We start from the raw sequence: 21,133 nt of genomic DNA on the forward strand, positions 1-21,133 counted from the left end.
TGGTCGCCGCACTATAGGAAAGATGTGATTAAGCTAGAGAGGGTGCAGAAAAGATTCACAAGGATGTTCAAATAAAAGCAAAATACTGCGGATGCTGGAAATCTGAAACAAAAACAAGAAATGCTGGATTCACTCAGCAGGTCTGGCAGCATCTGTGGAAAGAGAAGCAGAGTTGCAAGAAATGCTGGATTCACTCAGCAGGTCTGGCAGCATCTGTGGAAAGAGAAGCAGAGTTTAAGCAGGGTTCCGAAGAAGGGTCACTGACCCGAAACGTTAACTCTGCTTCTCTTTCCACAGATGCTGCCAGACCTGCTGAGTGAATCCAGCATTTCTTGTTTTTGTTTCACAAGGATGTTGCCTGGTTTGGAGGGCTTGAGTTATAAAGAGAGATTGGATAGGCTGGGTCTGTTTTCCCTGGAGCGAAGGAGGCTGAGAGGGGACGTGATAGAGGTATATAAAATTGAGAGGTATAGATAGAGTTTGTTTTCCATGGTCAGGGTAACTAAAACTAGAGGGCATAGATTTAAGGTGAGAGGGAGGAGGTTAAAAGGGAATCAAAGGGGTAAATTTTTCACACACACAATAGTGGGTATCTGGAATGAGCTGCCAGAGGAGGTGGTGGAGGCAGGAACATTAGCGACATTTAAGAGGCATCTGGACAGGTACTTGAATGAGAAAGGCATAGAGGGATATGGAATTAATGCAGGCATTAGTATAGATAGGCATTCTGGTCGGATTGGACGCGGTGGGCCGAAGGGCCTGTTTCTATGCTGTACGACTCTATGATTCTATGACTACATTTGCTCCCCACATCCAAATCATTGATATAGATTGTGAACAGCTGTGGCCCCAGCTCAAATCCTTGCAGTACCCCACTAGTAGCAGTTTGCCATCCTGAAAATGACTCGTTTTATTTCTACTCTCTGCTTTCTGTCTGTTAACCAATTCTCTTAAGACCACTGGAGCTGCTACCAGTTTACCTCCAGCCAAATTGTCTAGCAGCAAATCTATTCTGGCCACAGGCAGACTATGAATAATCGCTACTGTAACTCCCTTCCTAACAACACTGTGGGTGTACCTACACCACATGGACTGCAGCAGTTCAAGAAGGCAGCTCACCACCACTTTCTCGAGGACAATTAGGGATGGGTAATAAATGCTAGCCTAGCTAGCGGTGCCCACATCCTGTAAAAGAATTTTTAAAAACTGATCCTGATACAAGGGCACTGACATGTAGCCTCCTTTAATGCCTCCTTACCAGAACCTTTGCCTTGAGCGAGCTTTCTAGTGGAAAGGTCATGCCTTTACCTAGCATTAAGGATTGAATGGTCCCAGTAAATCGGAGCAGGACACTGGATTTGCCTGTCTTATTAGACGGGTATGAGAACACCTTTCCTTTTGAAACAAAATCCTGATAACCTTCAGGGATCTTTTCTATTTCTGTCACATATAGGGCGGTATTCCTTGAGGGGTCCATTACTGTGGTTAGGGTCACAGGCTTGTCTGTCTTGTAGCCTGCTTGGGCATCTTTTTCTCGGCTAGCCTTGTGCACGCCAGCAAAATTTATGGGTTTCCCTTTTAACGTCTAGCTTTCACATGCCCTGTTTTGCTGCAATGGGAACACACAGGTCTGTGGAAAGTATTCCTGCTCTTTGCACTTTTTTTCTTTACTGGTGGAAGGCTTCTTGCATTCTCACTTTTGTTTCCCTTTTCACTAGCAGCCCATCTTTTATATAATCCCACTTTCTGTCCTTCCCAGACTTCTGGGGATTATTATGGAAGCATTTTCCCTGAAAAAAGGATTTACGCGTAAGCTCATAATGTCTGCCATCACAGTTGCTTCTCTTATCCTTGTAATTCTTTATTCTTCAATATGAGCCTTTATGTTAAGGGGAATGCTCTTTTTAAATTCTTCGAGTAAAATCACTTCTCAAATTTTCGAATGTGAGATCTAACTTAAGAGATCGGATCCAGCGATCGAAAGCCATAATTCTTTTAATTCTTTCAAATTTGATAAAGGTTTGGGCAGAATTTTTTCTTAGCATTTTGAAACTGTTGCCAATAGGCTTCAGGGATTAATTTGTATGCATTTATTATTGCAGCTTTAGTCTGTCCATAATCGAGGGAGCTTTCTGCTGATAACGTGGACTGAGCTTCGCGAGCTGTACCCACCACTTCTCGTTGAAAGAGGAGGGTCCAATATTCTTTCAGTCAGTTTAGCCTGTTAACTATTTTCTCAAAGGAGATATATTAGGACTCAACCTTTTCCTCATTAAATTTTGGTACTCACTGTGAGTGTTTTAATACATCAAAGTTTTGCTCTGAATTTGGGATACTGAATTGGGGATAAGGTTTGAGTGGCTGGTGGCATTATTACCTGGTACTTGCAGTCTTTCTAACTCAACTTTCTTCACCTCTTCCTCGCTTCTCTGCAATTGTATTACCTCTCTTTTCAACTGAAACTCATTTCTTTCTTTTTAAAGCTGACACTCTCTTCCTTTTGAAACTTGCTTGTTTCTTGTTCAGGGGCAAGATTAAAATGGCTAGTTAAATTCTTCACTATTTCAGGTGTCTTTGTTTTTTTGAGAGTGACTCCCACTTGGACAGTTAGGGTTTTTAAATCTTCAATACTTTAATTGATTTAACTTATCATGGGGTATGCCTCCCTCCTCTACAAACCCTTCAGCATTAAATGTTGCCATGTCTTTTTGTTTCTTGCACTGCAGAGAAAAGAATGATACAAGAGAACATATTTGTTCAATTTTCCACAGTTTGAGGTCAATTTTCAACCCGTTTCCAAATCTCTGTTAATCTGATTGTTCAGAAATCCTGGCTTCGAGCCCCCAATTTGTTACAGACAGGTGGAAAGGGGCGTGGGTGGTTCCCAGTGTTCACCTCCCAACTGACCACAATAATGTTTTGTTAAAATGTTGTATTAGCCCTGAGTGTCTTTTGGGTCAAATAAATAGAGAAGTGACAGGTTTTCTCGCAAGTTTTTTAAAAAAAAACCTTTTACACAATTCCTGAAATGGTTGCAACCTCGCCCACAGACACATTCACTCATGCACACAAGAATAGATAGAGTGAAAAAGGTAGAATGTAGTTCAAAGTGATGTAGGTGTTCGTGGTTTACGGTAAACCTGTTCCACTGTCTCAAAGGACAGTCTCTTTTAAAGGTGCAGGCTTGCGTGTTTGTAGTCCTGAACTTGTTGAGGTGTTGCAGGTTTCTGGTGGTTAAAATTTCAGACTGAAGATGGTGGTCACTTTCAGTTCTTTGTTGCAGCAAGTTGAAATGTAGAATTAGCAGCAGGGCTTCTTCTTTGTTTGGCTAGATCTCTTGCACAGCCTCTGGGTGGACTGCTTTCTGAAAACATTGGCTTGATCTCCCCCCTCTCTCCAGCTGGTCACCTTTTTAAGGTAAAAAATTCATCATATTAGAGTTTCTGTTCGGAGATACATGGCCCCCTGTTGTGACCACAAATGGACCAGAAAAAAAAAACGGACCAAGCTGTGGAGACCATGGCTATTCATTGATGTCTGAATGTGAGTCATTCTGTTAACACGGTGCTATTTCACACCTATTCAATTTTGATTTGAGCTGAGAGTTCATCTGTCTCCAGAATCCTTTGTTAATTCATTCATGTCAATATGAGTCATTAATGTGCAATAGTACTCTTCTCAATTTCAAAGGGGTTCTCCCCAGAGCTATTTCAGACAAGGTTAATGAGTTCCATCCTTGTAGATAGGTTTGTTGATTATAGCACAGGAGGGGTCACGTGACCACTGCTCCATTTCAACTGTGTTCCTGTTCTTGTGATTTTTGTTTAACAGTTGACCTTTAAAATTCGTAATTCTTACACTTCATTGTTTATTCCATCATGGCTCCTTCCGTGCATGACCAGCTACTTTTTCTGTCATTCTGTTAACACGGTGCTATTTCACCATGAATTGAATGAAGGGTCACTGACCCGAAACGTTAACTCTGCTTCTCTTTCCACTGATGCTGCCAGACCTGCTGAGTGATTCCAGCATTTCTTGTTTTTGTACTTTTTCTGTCTGTTGCTTATACCCAGTACCTTTGTAGGGGTCCATGTACTAGGACAGGTAATTGATGATTATTAATGTAGCAGGTTTGAAATTTGTAGCCATAAACCAGTGAACTAAGTTGATGGCTTTTTGAGTTTAACTCGACCATACTTCCTTTGTAGAAGTCTTTGCAGTTTGATCTTGTATTCAATATTCAATCGCACAGATCCCGTATTTGTCCTAATGGTTCACAAGATACAAAGATAGAGTTCCTGTTTGTCCTAAGTTAGCTGATTTCTATTAGAATAGAATTTGGGATATTATGATGGAGGCACAATATATCTGTCTCAGTGACTCTCATTAGTAACCTTCTACCCATCGTGGTGGGGGTGGTAAGGTAGGCTTGTTAAGATCCCAGTAATACTACTTTATGTGCAAATTCTTTAACTCCATGGTTGAAGTGTATCTTTGTGTTCCAGGTGATTGAACAGACGATGTGTTTACGATACTGTGCCACTGATTCTCTGTGTTGTCGACACTGACTTCGTTGGGAAATGCTCCAGACATCAAACTACAGCCTTGTGCTGTCAGTACAGTTCCTTCTGATGATCTACGACCTGTTGGCCAATTCCTTTTCTGAGCTTATATTCACAGAACCAGTCATCCCGCTGATAATCTTCATGTGAGTGTATGTGTAAGCTTGAGGAGGTATTGTTATTGAGACTAATAGATGATTGGGATCGTTAATGAACATCATGAAGGTATGGAGTGTGCAAGATGACCCTGATCATACCGTATCTCTTCCTCCTTCCATGCTGGAATTGAGATTCATTGCAGAATCTCCTCCTGTACCTTGCACGTTTCCAGAATCTTAAAATTGTGGAACTCCTCGCCTCCCTTTGTCTACCCTTCCTTCCCCACCCCTCACTCAGTATAGCTCTCACCCCCTTGGTTTACCCTTCCCCATTCAGTCTACAGGCTTTTAAAGCTCAAGCTTGGTGTCTCCTACACACTGCTGCTTGTTTTGCCTCATATTTTGTTGGGGCTTCACTAGATATTTCTTGTGCTCAGTGTTAAAGAACTTTTTTCCTACGGACCAGAAATATGTCTTTATGACAATACCTGCCAATGTAGTATTGTCCAGAGGTTCAGCAGAAACACTTGTTAACAACATAATCAGCATTGAAAAAACATGTTTGTGTGCTCCCAGCCTTCGGATAGCAGAAGGATAAACAGATTGTTGGAAGTTGGACATAGACTATGAGCCATAAATCGGTTACTTTACATGTAACAAGTGGATAGCAGAAAATCAATTGGTGAATTTTACTTGATTACAGGAATTTTAACTTCTATCTCGGGTACTAAAATAATAAAAAGATTCTCCACCTCTTAGTAACACCTCTGTGAACCAGTCTCTGGAGCTTAGATTTATGGTTTCATTTACCAGCACAGCATCTACAGTCTGTATCTTGATAAGTTCAGAGGAATGGTGGAAAACGAGCACACGGTCTGAGATGCAGCTTGCGTACCCTTTGAATATTCAACCTGGAATGCAGAAAATCAAAATTAGTTACCCCAATTGAACAAAACTTACAAAATTCAACTAGATCGATCCCAATACTATTACATTTGTTACCAAGCCTTTAACTTTGTTTTCAGAATAAAGCAAGCAATCTGTGTTGAATGGTTTCTACCTGTTTTGCAATCAAATTGTATGAACATATTAAGATACAAGTCTTGTTGAATAAAAGCCTAGCTGTGTCAGCTGTGGAAGCAGTTTTCCCACAATTGAATTTGTAACTACCCATGAAAAATGTGGATTCTGTCCCAACCTATAGTTACTAAGCCTGCAGTAAAACAAATCTTAAATGACTAGGTATTTCTTATAAATGAACATGAAAGATATATAGACTTGCTTGTGATTTTCAATGTGATGGTACCCCCTATCATCTGTAAACCTGTTTGGTAGTGTCCTGCCCCATTGGCCTTCAGCCTTCATTTAGGCTATTCTGTTTGAAAAATTTACTACGGTGTAATGGAACCTCCTGATGGCCAATAAGTAGAAGATACACCTACAGCTGTGGAAAATGAAGATCTAAGGTCAGACTGCATTTTCCTCCCAGTCAAAAGAATCTAGGTAGAGACAAACAGCTGTGTACTGAAAGACTGAGGGGGGAAAAACTGTGGGAATTTTGGGTCTTTCAATTAAAAAATACTTTTCTCTCCTCCCATCATTAGTTACATTCTTATGACTTGAGTAGGAGCTACCTACCTGTATATAGATTGATGACACTGTTCACAAGCTTAAATTTGACATTACTTGTAAATCTCTGTAGAAAATATATTGAAATCTGGTTTGTTTAGAATACATTTAGTTTGTTAGCTTTTTTTCTCCCCGAAAGGTACTTATTCATTTGAGGATAATGTTTCATGGGAAATAACTGGCTTCCTGTCCCTCATCCAAGTGAAGATTCAGCTTGTGTGATCCTAGACAATGTCACGAGGTTATTCATTCAGTTGGAAAGGACACCACAGTCAAACCCAATCCTATTGTAATTGTGTTTACATGCAAGTTCTTTTCAGTCTGTATAACTAGACAGCGTTCCATCCCTGATCTGGTGGGAGTGAGGCCAATTATAGCACCTTGGATATTACCCTTGCTGAGATCAGCACAGACCAGGGATCTAGCCTGGAACCTTCTGCTCTAAATGGTTCAGTACTGCACGAGGCACTGCATTTACTCAGTTGATCGCTTTCAAAGACTCTATTTGCTGAATTGCATTTAAAGGAACAGTGTGTGTTAATTGGAATCGTCACTGTGGATTTGCTAGAACTTTAAAAAAAATCTAAATGTTTTTTTTCCTCCTTCAGTATTCAGGACATTGGAATCCTCTTCAATATCATCATCATCTTCCTAATGTTTTTCAACACATTCATCTTTCAAGCTGGCTTGGTCAAATTGCTGATTCATAGGTTTACAGGAACGATTGTTGTCAGTGGTATTTACTTTATTTTGAGTGTCAGCTTTCATGTTTGGATTCAGGTACGCAAGTTTTTAAAAAATGGAGAAATTGCAGATAATTGCATTTGAGTGCCTAACAGGTTACTACACTTACAAGTAATTCATTGTATGTGAAATTGTGATATGTTAGAGGTGATGAAGTGTGATATCATTGTCATCTTTAATTTTTGCTTGGAGGGGGAGAATCCATAATTATATCTTTCCAGCTGAATATGGCAACTTTTTGATAGTGAGGATTGCAAAATGAGAAAGTATTTCCAATGTTTTCTGACTTGAATTCAAGACATGGGTCAACATCTAAAAGGAAACCAAGTTGTATGATGAATTAGCTGATCTCAGCCAAGCTAGTGCTGCAGTTGCCCTCAGGGCACTTGACAAGAGAGAAGAAAATTAGCCAGGGTTCCAGTATTTAATAACCCCTCCAAAACACCTGCTTGTCTGGATGTCTGGTCAGGCATTGATGTAATACTGCCCTCCAATAATCTGTTAACACAGTATCTAGGCAGATACAAAAGTCAGCACCTTCAGAAGAGAAATGAAATATTTTTTCTGACATTTGTTAGGGAAAAAAAAATTCTCCCTCCCTCTTCTGCTCTGATCACTATTATCTGCAATTGAAGGGGCAGATGGGCTCTCATCCCAATCAGTGCTGGCTGTAACTGGTTGACAGGTTTTCAAAGCAACTTATTATTTTGTCTTTTTCCCCTTTAAGTCCTTGTTTCTGCTTGGCTGTTTCCCACATAGCGTGACTGAGATTTGAAAGTTTTTTTTTCCTGCCAATTTTCTAAACTCCCCACTTCTTGAATGGGTTGATTCTTAGCTTGGTTACGGATCCTGGATCCTGGATAAAGTTAGATTCAGATGGGATCTGAGATAGTAATTATTGGCTGGCTATTCTGTTAGGTAGGAAATCACCACTGAGCCCAATGGCATCTTCACTCAACTCCACATCAAGCATTGGTTGCTAGATGACAGTCATAAGCAGAAACACTGATTAACTTTCTCCTCCTGACCCATTTGCACTGTCTCTACTGATGCATCGCTGATATCAGCTAATTTAGCATCGGCTGTGGGTTCAAAGCTGGGACATTCCTGATCAGCTATTCATTAAATAAACTTGCTGAGATATCAGGGAAGCCATCTATTTTTCTTTATTGAGAAACTCAGATGAACTGCCAAGGCAGATAGGGCAGGACACCACCAGTGTTGAAAACAGTATGACAGATGATGAGTTGCATCACAAAGTAGTGATTAGATGTCAGCATGCTTTGGTTTTAAATGCTTTTAGATTATAGGAGGAAAGGAAGATTAAGGAGTTTCACAATTTTGAAGTAAAGGTGAAGAATGTGAAGGAATGGAATGCATCTTCATTACAACATAGTGTGGATGTAGGGAAGAAGCCAAATGTATATAATGGAAGGAAGAATGCTTAGGAAGAGCAAGAAAGAAATGTTCAGAGGAGCACTAACCATAATAGTATCAAAAAATGGATCAAGACATTTCACCAGATAAGGTATATGCGCTTGGGTTATTTACGTGTTTACTTTCATCGGGGAATTTATTATGCAGTGGTTTGGCAGTTCATTATGAGAGATGTCCTGATGGATTGAATGCTTGAGATTAGCCTGGATTTATGCAGCTAGTGATTCTGTAGGAACTCTCTTGCAGTTGATTAGGGCAGATTAATGAAGGTACTATACATTTCAGATGTAATTTATAGTAACCCTATCATGCACAGAGACAAACCTGGGGGGTGGGTGTGGTGTGGGGGCAAAGTACAGTAGATAAATCATAGGAAAGTACAACATAGACCATTCAGCCCATTTAGTCTATGGCAGCCCTTTCAAAGAGCAATCTACATCGTCCCACTCCCCTGATCTTTCCCCATATCCCTGCAATTTTCTCAAAATATTTTTTCAATTCCCTTTTGAAGGATGCTGTTGAATCAGTATCCATCAACTTAAGGAACTGAGGAGAGGAAATGTGTATTGAGAAGCAAAGAGCCGTATTACGGAAAGATGGGAGACAAAGATTGAGACGAAGGGCATTGGGAGAGATAAGAATATCAGAGTGGACAAAGGAGAATGAGAAAGCAAGAAATATGTCCATTTATATAGCACCTTTCATGACCACAGGACATTCCAAAGTGCTTTACAACCAATGAAATACTTTAAAGTGTAGTCATTGTTGTAATGAAGGAAACATCAAGGAGAGTCGAGTACAGATCAAGATTTTGGGGTTGGGGGAAGAAAAAAAGAGCCTGGGAGTATAGCGAACAGCTCATCAATGAGAACCCTGGATCATGTGCTCTGGCTTATTCCTGATATTGCATTAGTAACTAGCTGCATCTTACTGTTTCTGTTTATTCTACGAGTAAAGAAACCTGACAACTAGTTTTAACCAAGCCTTATTGATCTAATAAGTTTTGTAATACCTTTTGAAGAAGATACAAGAACTTGGTGGACATTACTAACAATCTCCATTTGACAGTATCATAATAGAAGGATAACTGTTGACCTTAATAAAAGCAAAATACTGCGGATGCTGGAAATCTGAAATAAAAACAAGAAATGCTGCAACCACTCAGCAGGTCTGGCGGCATCTGTGAAAAAAGAAGCAGAGTTAACGTTTCGGGTCAGTGACCCTTCTTCGGAACTGTTAACCTTGCTCATGTAATTTCAGACTTGGTATGTAGAAGGTGCAGGCTTTGTTTTGTAGGAAACCTCATTTGCTCTGAATGTCAGATTTAGTTTGGGGAGAAAGCCTGTACATTAGCAGCTGTACTTGGGCTCTGTTTGACCATCACAAATGTTAGCAATGCTCATGTTCTCTGGTTTGCATGAGATAAGAAGATCGAGGGGATTTGGCTTGCTTATACTGCTAATCTTATTTGGTGATAGATACATAGGTGCATGTTATTAAAAGCATTTCTAAACCTGTTTGCGTATTGTTGAAAATGGCTGTGGGGTATAGCTATAAATAGTTTACCTGAGCTGCTTAATCTTATTCACCTTCACTGTCCACTCTAATTCCTCTTTCTATCAGAATCTGCGATGGTGGAATGTGCAGAAGTACGTGTGGACAGATGGACTTGAAGCACTTTTCGTCTTCCAACGGTTTGGTAAGAGAGCTGTTGGTAACTACTGTAATATTGTCAAGATTGTTTAAAAATGTAGGTAGACTTTTGCTGAGTTAAGATTCTCTTGGTGCTGGTCATATTTGACTGTTCTTCATGTACGAAGCCATACATTGACTTTCAACAAGACACTTAACAGCAAGAAGGGGGTATCACAATTGAATCTGAACCTGTTCTCGCCCTGTACACAGACACGCGCGCAGAGGCAGGCAGAGACGCAGGCGCGTGCGCGCAGAGACAGGCAGGTGCGCGCGCGCACTCTCTTCCCAATGGGAAACATTGGCTAGCAATCAAGAGTATAAAGCCTGGCTCCTTAGCTTGGGGTTGCTGAGGCCAAGTGCAGTGTCCCATCGTGACACACTGCCAAATTCAGGCATCATCTGGGGTTTAACTCTAAGATCTTCTCTACCGTTCACGATTACACCAGGTTCCATTAGACAATTTGGAGCGGGGGAACAACTAAGCTGTGAACTCATTGTGGATGTCAATGAGTGGGGCAGTGTGGACTGTGCCAATTCACTGAGGAAAGGGGGTGAAATATGGGTTAATTCTCAATGCCCCACATGGGAGCTATTTGACCTCATCTTTGATGTCAGGAGAGTGCTGGAGTCACAAGATGGAGCCTAGAAACTTCCCTGTGGGAAGAAAGGGAAAATTTGAGAATGACTCCCTCTGCACTTCTTAATGGTTAGCTTATGAAATGCCATTGGGCAAAGGCCTGGGAACAAGTGGCCTGCTTTTAATCTGAGCCAGAAAACTACATGCAGCAGACGAGTGTAGAAAAGAAAGCCAACTTCGATTTTCAAGTTGCTGACACCTCTTAGTTGGCATCCATGGTTGAAAAGTGTTATATGTTAATTCTGTACGCTGCCACCTTATTTAGTCCATCTAGAGAGATTATTAGTCTATAGTATTTACACAATATTTATTACAGTATAACTATTTACACTTCACAACAGTCTGTGTGACTCCTCCAAAAACTATGCTGTATCTGTTTGAGAGTCTCTCACATGTGATCTCTTGCATCATCATGGTAGGAGGTATTCTTTACATGCTCTCAAGATTAACCCTTTCAGACCCTTATACTACATCTCCCACCAAGTTGTTATCCAAATATATATTTACATAAGTTACTTTTTTTATTTACATACTATCCCATCGCCCCCCCCCCCCCCCCTCCAAGTCTCTGACTTCATAGATTCAATCTGTCAGAAGGTTTCACAACTCCCTAATCTTGTCTTTCTCTGAAGTCTCTTTGTCTTGACTTGGACAGCCTTCATTAAGGTTTCTAGTATTCGGTGCTTTCTGAATTTCTGGTTCATCTAATTCGTCAAAATGTATGACTGATTGACGTCTTTGCTGTAAAAGAATAAGATTCCTTCTATTCTTATAGTACCTACTGGAGTTCTTAGAAAATAAGATCATTGTTAGTTATCCTCTTTCTGCAGAATTACTCCTCTGTTTTGGTCTCATACCAATACCTTTTGTCTTTCTGCCAACTTCAGTAGGTTTCTGGTATGGTATTTCCTGTTATAATAATGGGCTTGTTATTTTCGATAAGACTTTTCTTTGTTTTGTACTCTCTGATAATCCTTGCTTTGTAACCCTGGATATAATTTCTTGGGTAGAATTGGAAGTTGTGTTTGAAGTTCCATTAAGAGTTTGGATGGTGCTAATCAGCATAATAATGGAGTAGTTCTGTAGGTCTGTAAGTTTCAGGTAGATGTGACCTGAATGGAGGTGAGGCAGAGGATACCCAACCCATCTTACCTTGGGATTCTTGACCAAGATAGATCTACAAGGTACAGACTCAAATTCTGTGATCAAATCCGCGAGTTTATTAGGCTTAACTAAGATATACAAAGTTAATACTTAACAACGGCAATGGGTATGCAGCAATACTTCGCACCAGTTCTTGCTTCTGAGCTTGCTGGGGTACGAACTTCTCTCCTCCTTCTCTTGTGTTCTGTTTACCCTAGTCTATCTTCTAAGTGTGCCAGTAATGTTCTGTTGACCCCTCTCTAACTGTGCCGATGATGTCCTGTGTCCCACTTTCTTTTATCCTTCTTGGGGTGCTAGGATCTTACCATATTAGGTTATGAATTCGTCCAATTGTTCCAGGTTGACATCGTTGTTAGACCCTAGTTAGTTAATGGTTCAATCTACACACTTTACAGATGTTTCCTGTTTCTTTCTATTTTAGCAAGAATCCTAAAGGTCACATTCTTGCTGATACCAACCATTTTTGCAATTCTGCAGATTCACATTTATCTCATCTCACCCTCTGCAAGGGGTACTGAGGTCTTCAACCCATCTCTCCCATTATTCTTACATGAAGGTTTAAAAACAATGTAGCCTTGACAAAACATTTTAGAATAAAGCAAGCATTAACTCAAATTGACTTCAATATATTAATGTGCAAAGCATATAATTAGTCTTATTAGTTTAGCTGTCCTTATTTTTCACAAACGTAAAATATGTCAGGGCCCATAGCCTCCACAATGTGGGCCCCCCTCCAGCTGCACGACTTCCCCTTTTCTTGTGGCTACGTGCAGCCTTTCACACGCACACATCTCAATATGACATTTTGACATGTTTCAGTGAAGATAACCATCATGCTTTGCAATTCAGTCTTGACATTACAGTTAACCTTACAGAACAAGTTATTCATAAAAATAAGCCATGCAACTCATAAACCTTACAGTCAGTAGTGCTAATTGGAAATCTTGATTTTCCTTCAACACAGCTTTAATAGTTCTGACTGCTTGCTCAGCTTCTCCATTAGATTGTGGCTACCTTGCAGAACTTGTTAGATGAACAAATCCACATTTTTCCGTAAAGTGCGTGAAGTAATTGTTTGCAAATTGTGGTCCTTCATTGGAAACTATCTGATCAGGTATACCATATGTTGCGAAAACGTCTTGTAAAACTCTGATGATTGCTTCACTTGTTGTGTACATCCGTTTAACCTCAATCCATCTGGAGAAGGAATCGACTATACTTAGATCTGATCTCCCATCAAAGATGAATAAATCCATCACCAACTGTTCCCACTGTCTAGTTGGGAATTGGGTTGAAATTAGAGGTTCTCTCTGATCCTGTGTGTGAACTGCATGTACGTCACAATTTGAAATCAGTTCTTCAATATCCTTCGAGAATCTTGGCCACTACACGGACGCCTAAGCCCGTGCTCTACATTTAGTTACGCGCTTATGACCCTGGTGTATTTTATACAAGATATCTACTCTGAGTGACTCTGGAATCACCAGTCTCTCGTCATATACCAATAAATCATCCACCATGGTAAAGTGCCTTCTGTATTTGAAGAAGATTTTCATCTTCTTGCCCATGGGAATCTGCTGTGGCCAACTTTGCTTGCAATTTTGGGCGGACATAGATACATTCTACGTCTTGCCTCTGCGCCTGACAAATTTGTTGCAGTTGCTTCTTTCTGAGTTCTCTGTCCATGTAGAACTCCTGAAGGAGCTTGCTGCATTTCTCTTTCTCACTCTGGTAGTCTTTGAGCGGCATGGTGGGCGGTGCTGTGTTGTGCAGTTTCTCTCTTCATTGGGCAGGCTTTCTGGCGGAGTCTGGACTCTTTGCAGTGCTCAGGTCGAGGTGGGGGGCTCTTTCTCTATAAGATAAAGATCAATACAAACTCTTCTACTTAAGAGTCAGAACTCCTGATTTCTGCTTTCCCTTGTACTGAAGTGTTACCTGTAATTTCCCTTTTACTTCATGTTCAACTGCTTTTGGGCCATGTAACTGAGTTTCCGTTGGTTGCAGAAAGTGTGGATAGCCACGGCTTTTTGTCTGATAAGGCCGTTACACTTGCTCAGGTGTCAAGTTTGAAATTCGTGATATGTCCGTTGACATATATGTCTGCAGACCAAAATGCCTGATTCGGATCATTGAACTCGCCAAGAAAATGTTCCGATTGCTCTGCTGCAGGAGGTTATTTAAATTCATTAACTATTGTATTCTTAAATGCTTTTCCTTTTAGAATTTTGAGGTAGTCGAGATTTTATTTTGGCAGATTTTACTGAAATGCCGTTTTTTGTTTTGCAATAAAAGCATTCTGCTCTATTTACAGGACATTGTTCACGCCTGTGGGTATTTTTGGTGCCACATCGCTGGCAAGTTTAATGGCGTCTTTCGCTTTCTCCCCACCCCCCCCCCCCCCACAATGTACCTTTTTTTCCTTGTGCCTCTTTTTCATCCTTCTGGTGAAGGAACTGAACAGTTGCAAGAGGTTTCCTGAACCAAGGTCTGTCTGTCTTCCGAAGAAGGGTCGCTGACCCGAAACGTTAACTCTGCTTCTCTTTCCACAAATGCTGTCAGACCTGCTGAGCGGTTCCAGCATATTTCTGATTTCCAGCATCCACATTTGCTTTTATCTTTCTTCTTCCCGCAGGATTGGTCTGTTGTTCTTTCGGACCTCAGCTTGCCTTACCAGCTGAATAATTTTATCCAGGGTGAGGTCTTTAGACTACCAAAAATCTGGTAGGGATTCATCAGCAATACCTACAACAATATGATCTCTTATCAGTTCATCTTTTAAGGTCTCCATACTCACATCCTTCAACAAACCTGCATAGATCATTGATGAAAGCATTGACTGTTTAGCCTGGTTTCTGGACCCTTTTGTTGATTCTTGCTCTTTCAAGAACCTTATTACTCTGCAAGTTGAAATAGGAATCAAAAGCTTTTAAAACTTTCAGATTTGGCAGCTGCCTCATTAAGACCTTGTCTGGCAATCACATCATCTTCTATAGCCCCAATAGAATATAGTACTGTAGTCATTTGATCTGCTTCAGACTGGCTGTCTAACTTAGATGCAGTTCTGTATCTTCAAAACCTTTTTCTCTATAATACCCAGTTTTGAAACTGATTGGGTCCCTCTTGACTTTGGAAACTCTCCGGCATTCCCAATCTTTGATCCATATTGCTTTATTTTATGGACTTTATTTTTAAGAGCGTTGCCCTTGAAGAAACTTTTTTAGGCTAGCTTGCGTAAATTGAGTGTTGCAGGTGCTATTGAATGTCCTTGCTGTTTTTAATAGGTTGTTTTAGGGTGCTTGAGCACTTCATTTGTTTGTTTATTGAGCTTGCCTTAATGGAGTTGACACAGATGTCTGAGAGTTCCCTGCTGTTTTAATAGACTGTTCTAGGGTTCCCCCTTTCTTTGAAAACTTCAGTTTATTTGTTTCTCTTCTTCAGGCTTGGCTGCCTTAATGGAATGCACCTGCTGTGTTCGGGGGTTTCCTGCGCTTTTCGGCAGTTTGCACGCTTTTCAGGGGTTTCCTGCTCTTCGCCCTTGCATTCAGCCCAAGTGAAGGATTGGGTTTTTCCCTTTTTTTTTCTTTTCTCTAGCCCGATGCCTTGAGAAATTACTTTAAGCCCTTCAAAAGTTCTTAATGCGATTCTTCGACCATCGACACTATAACGCACCCGATTGATGGAATTGATTTGCAGGCAGTCACGCTTCTGTTCTGTGGAGCTTCTCTCAGCCTCTTCTCGAGATCTGCAGTTTTTTTGGTGCTTTTCTCAAGTTCAGGCCTTTTCAGCTAGTTGCTTCAAATTTTTCTCTGGGTGTAGGATCCCTTTAAATTTATATCTTGCACAATTTCTATCATCTCCTGTCATCTGTCTGTGAGTAAAATGTTTGGTTTGTGGAATGGTTTGTATGTAATTATATTGCCTGTTGAGTTAATAGAAATTAATCTGATACTGAATATTGGTTTTATTATCTCCCTTTATTGCACAAAAAGCCTAGTTCAGAGCCTAGATCTCCTGCACCTCGGCCTCTGCTAGTCCCATATGACAGCAATTAGAGCAACCCATCTTTTCTCCTTCCCCCTATCCCTACTCCCACCCCTGCCAGCAGCTGGCCTATACATGGCATCTCCCCACAGTGACATGACCAAAGTGGATGCTGATAGATTTAAAACCATAACATAATATCTTGCCTGTAACAACATTTGTACTTTTAGGTAGCAGCAAAGTGTATTTATTCCTTTCCTCTACGCAAAAGTTCTGATTCCTGCTTGGTACAGTTGCAAAAGCACCAAGCACCTTCCTGTACCTCATCATGTAGTCTTGAGTCTAGACGGTGAGCATTTCAAGCTATTTGACTATGGAGGACATCATAGTTGAACATAAATTTAATCATGTCCTTTCTACATTTGCTTTTACACTTTGTAACACCAAGGATTGTCATAGAGTCATCGAGTTATACAGCACAGAAACAGGCCCTTCGGCCCGTCGTGTCTCTGCCGGCCATCAAGCACCTATCTATTCTAATCCCATTTTTCAGCACTTGCATGCTATGGCGTTTCAAGTGCTCATCTAAATACTTCTTAAATGTGAGGGTTCCTGCCTCTACCACCCCTTCAGGCAGTGTGTTCCGGATTTCAACCACCCTCTGAGTGAAAATCTTTTCCTCAAATCCCCTCTAAACCTCCTGCCCCTTAACATAAATCTATGCGCCCTGCTTATTGACACCTCTGCTAAGGAAAAAAGTTTCTTTCTATCTACCCTATCTATGCCCCTCATAATTTTGTATACCTCAATCAGTTTCTCCCCCCTCAGCCTTCTCTGCTCTAAGGAAAACCATCTTAGCCTATCCAGTCTCTCTTCATAGCTGAAATGCTCCAGCCCAGGTGACATCCTGGTGAATCTCCTCTGCAACCCCCCCCCCCTCCCCCCCAGTGCAATCACATCCTTCCTATAGTGTGGTGACCAAAACTGTACACAGTATTCCAGCTGCGGCCAAACTATCATTTTATACAGCTCCATCATAACCTCCATGCTCTTGTATTCTCTGCCTCGGCTAATAAAGGCAAGTATCCCATCTGCCTTCCTAACCACCTTATCTACCTGTGCTGCTGCCTTCAGTGATCTGTGGATGAGTACACCAAGGTCCATCTGACCCTTTGTACTTCCTAGGATCCTACCATCCATTGTATATTCCCTTGCCTTGTTAGTCCTCCCAAAATGCATCACCTCACACTTCTCAGGATTAAATGCCATTTGCCACTGCTCTGCCCATCTTACCAGCCCATCTATATCGTCCTGTAATCTAAGGCTTTCTGCCTCACTATTTACAACACCACCAATTTTCGTGTCGTCTGCGAACTTACTCATCATACTTCCTATATTTACGTCTAAATCATTAACATACACCACAAACAGCAAGAGTCCCAGCACCGATCCCTGCGGTACACCACTGGTCACAGGCTTCCAACTGCAAAAACAACCCTCGACCATCACCCTCTGCCTCCTGCCACTAAGCCAATTTTGGATCCAATTTGCCAAATTACCCTGGATCCTATGGGCTCTTACTTTCTTAACCAATCTCCCATTTAGGACCTTATCAAAAGCCTCACTGAAGTCCATGTAGACTACATCAACTGCTTTCCCCTCATGTACACACCTAGGCACCTCCTCGAAATTAAATCAAATTTGTTAGACGTGATCTCCCCCAACAAAGCCGTGCTGACTATTCTTGATTGATCCCTGCCTCTCCAAGTGGAAACTAATCCTGTCCCTCAGAATTTTTTCCTATAGTTTCCCTACTGCTGGTTAGACTCACTGGCCTGTAACTACCTGGTTTTTTCCTACTACCCTTCTTGAATAATGGTACCACATTCGCTGTCCTGTGGCCAGAGAGGATTTGAAAATTTGTGTCAGAGCCCCTGCAATTTCCTCCGTTGCTTCACTTAGCAGCCTGGCATACATCTCATCTGGCCCTGGGGATTTATCCACTTTTAAGCCTGCTTAAACCACTAATACCTCCTCCCTTTCAATGCTAATTTGTTCAAGCATATCACAATCGCCCTCCCTGATCGCTACACCTACACCGTCCTTCGCCATAGTGAACACAGATGAAAAGTAATCATTTAAAACCTCACCTATGTTCTCCGGTTCCACACAGAGATGGCCACTTTGGTCCCTAATGGGCCCTGCTCTTTCCCTGGTTATCCTCTTGCCCTGAATATACTTATAAAACGCCTTGGGATTTTCCTTTATTTTTCCCGCCAATGTTTTTTCATGCCCCCTCTTCGCTCTCCTAATTTTTAATGTACTCCTACACTTTCTATACTCCTCCAGGGCCTCTGCTGTTTTCAGCCCTCTGAATCTGCCATAAGCCTCCTTTCTTTTCCTTATCCAATCCTCTATATCCCTTGGCATCCAGGGTTCCCTGGACTTGTTGGTCCTACCCTTCACCTTTTATGGGAACATGTTGGCCCTGAACTCTCCAGCGCCCCTTCTCTTGTCGGACTTTTTATGTGCTGGCTCAAAAAGCTCTCCTGGATGCACTTTAAGAATTCTGCCCCCTTTAAGCCTTTTGCACTAAGCCTACCCCAGTTCATATTGGGGAAGTTGAAATCCCCTACTATTATTACCCTATTATTTTTACACCTCTCAGAGATTTGCCTACATATCTGCTGCTCTATCTCTCCCTGACTGTTTGGAGGCCTGTAGCACACTCCCAGCAAAGTTATTGCCCCCTTTTTTGTTTTTACGTTCTACCCATATGGCATCATTTCGAGGAACATTCTAAGATATCATCCCTCCTTACTGCAGTAATTGACTTGATCAATTTTGCAATGCCACCTCCTCTTTTACAGCCCGCGCCCCCCCCCCCCCCCCCGTCATGCCTGAAGATTCTATACCCTGGAATATTGAGCTGCCAGTCCTGCCCTTCCCTCAACCATGTGTCTGTGATGGCAATAATATCATACGCCCATGTGTTAATCAACGCCCTCAATTCATCTGCCTTACTTGTAAGAAGCTGCTTTAACATCTCACGCTGAAGAGTGCCTGCAGAGTCTCATCGACAGGTTTGCGGCTGCCTGCAATGAATTTGGCCTAACCATCAGCCTCAAGAAAACGAACATCTTGGGGCTCGACGTCAGAAATGCTCCATCCATCAATATTGGCGACCACGCTCTGGAAGTGGTTCGAGAGTTCACCTACCTAGGCTCAACTATCACCAGTAACCTGTCTCTAGATGCAGAAATCAACAGGTGCCTGGGAAAGGCTTCCACTGCTATGTCAAGACTGGCCAAGAGAGTGTGGGAAAAGGGCGCACTGACACGGAACACAAAAGTCCGAGTGTATCAAGCCTGTGTCCTCAGTACTTTGCTCTATGGCAGCGAGGTCTGGACAACGTATGTCAGCCAAGAGCGATGTCTCAATTCATTCCATCTTCGCTGCCTCCGGAGAATACTTGGCATCAGGTGGCAGGACCGTATCTCCAACACAGAAGTCCTCGAGGTGGCCAACATCCCCAGCTTATACACACTACTGAGTCAGCGGCGCTTGAGATGGCTTGGCCATGTGAGCCGCATGGAAGATGGCAGGATCCCCAAGGACACATTGTACAGCGAGCTCGCCACTGGTACCAGACTCACCGGCCATCCATGTCTCCGCTTTAAAGATGTCTGCAAATGCGACATGAAGTCCTGTGACATTGATCACAAGTCGTGGGAGTCAGTTGCCAGTGTTCGCCAGAGCTGGCGGGCAGCCATGAAGGCGGGGCTAAAGTGTGGCGAGTCGAAGAGACTTAATAGTTGGCAGGAAAAAAGACAGAAGTGCAAGGGGAGAGCCAACTGTGTAACAGCCCCGACAAACAAATTTTTCTGCAACACCTGTGGAAGAGCCTGTCACTCTAGAATTGGCCTTTATAGCCACTCCAGGCGCTGCTCCACACACCACTGACCACCTCCAGGCGCTTACCCATTGTCTCTCGAGATAAGGAGGCCAAAGATAAGATATCACAATATTACTTATAGACGAGGGAGGCTGTTTCGCCCAACTTGGGTAAACTACAAAGAACCTGAGGTCGATTATTCTTCGTTAAGTGCCAGATGCTCGCCTGTCCTTTCTAAATTTCTGCTCATGTATATCTAACTTGTGAGTAAGTGGCTGTTTGAACATGGCATGGTAACTAAGTCCAGTCGAATCCTGTCCACGTACATGCACCTTTAACAAGGAAAGCTGAATAGTGATTAAGAGCAGAGAACTTAATTTCCACTTCGCCCACCAAAAAAGAGACATGTAGCATATTACTGCTCTGGCTAATTTAGTACAGGCTGAGAATCAAACCTAAGACTGTCCTAGTCTATATTAAAAGCACCTTGAGAATACTTTTTTAGATTTTCCCATTTTGTTTTGAATAATGTCTGGTGTCATATTTGTATAAAATTTTCTCTGGAGTACCTCATCAAATATAGATAGAGATTCATTGCCTAACTTCTAAAACAAAGTGTGCTACCCAAGGAAAATCAACACTGATATTTATTTTTATTTGTTCATGGGGTTTGGGAGTCATTGGCAAGGCCAGTATTTATTGTGGTGAGCTGCTGCCTTGAGCTGCTGCAATACATACAGTGTATGTACTCCCACAATGCTGTTAGGGAGAGAGTTCCAAGATTTTGAGCCAGCGACAGTGAAGGAACAACAATATATTTCCAAGTCAGGATGGCGTGTGATTTCAGGTGGCTGTGTTCTCTTGAGTCTGCTGCCCTTATTCTTTGTGGTACGTAAGAAATAGGAACAGGAGTTGGCCATTCAGCACTTTGCACCAACTCTGCCATTCAATGAGATTGTGGCTGATCATCTACTTCAATACCATTTTCCTGCACTATCCCTGTAACCTTTGATGTTTTTAATATGTAGAAATATTGGGGTGGCGCAGTGGTTAGCATCGCAGCCTCACAGCTCCAGCGACCCGGGTTCAATTCTGGGTACTGCCTGTGTGGAGTTTGCAAGTTCTCCCTGTGTCTGCGTGGGTTTCCTCCGGGTGCTCCGGTTTCCTCCCACATACCAAAGACTTGCAGGTTGATGGGTAAATTGGCCATTAGCAATTGCCCCTAGTATAGGTAGGTGGTAGGAAAATATAGGGACAGGTGGGGTTGTGGTAGGAATATGGAATTAGTGTA

The 21,133-nt window shown here is 41.9% G+C and overlaps 1 protein-coding gene across 2 annotated transcripts in view; it reads left to right on the plus strand.

Moving 5' to 3' along the window:
* Positions 1 to 21,133, plus strand: part of tmem138 (transmembrane protein 138) — a 56,851-nt gene that overhangs the window by 32,382 nt on the left and 3,336 nt on the right. For both annotated transcript variants that reach the window (XM_068046130.1, XM_068046131.1), the window contains exons 2-4: positions 4,506 to 4,708; positions 6,898 to 7,069; positions 10,094 to 10,169. In XM_068046130.1, coding sequence (XP_067902231.1) covers positions 4,581 to 4,708; positions 6,898 to 7,069; positions 10,094 to 10,169 — 376 coding nt within the window. In that variant the 5' untranslated portion in view covers positions 4,506 to 4,580. The remainder of the gene's footprint in view (positions 1 to 4,505; positions 4,709 to 6,897; positions 7,070 to 10,093; positions 10,170 to 21,133) is intronic.

The sequence above is a fragment of the Heterodontus francisci genome, chromosome 14 (assembly GCF_036365525.1).
Source record: "Heterodontus francisci isolate sHetFra1 chromosome 14, sHetFra1.hap1, whole genome shotgun sequence".
Classification (NCBI taxonomy): Eukaryota; Metazoa; Chordata; class Chondrichthyes; order Heterodontiformes; family Heterodontidae; genus Heterodontus; species Heterodontus francisci.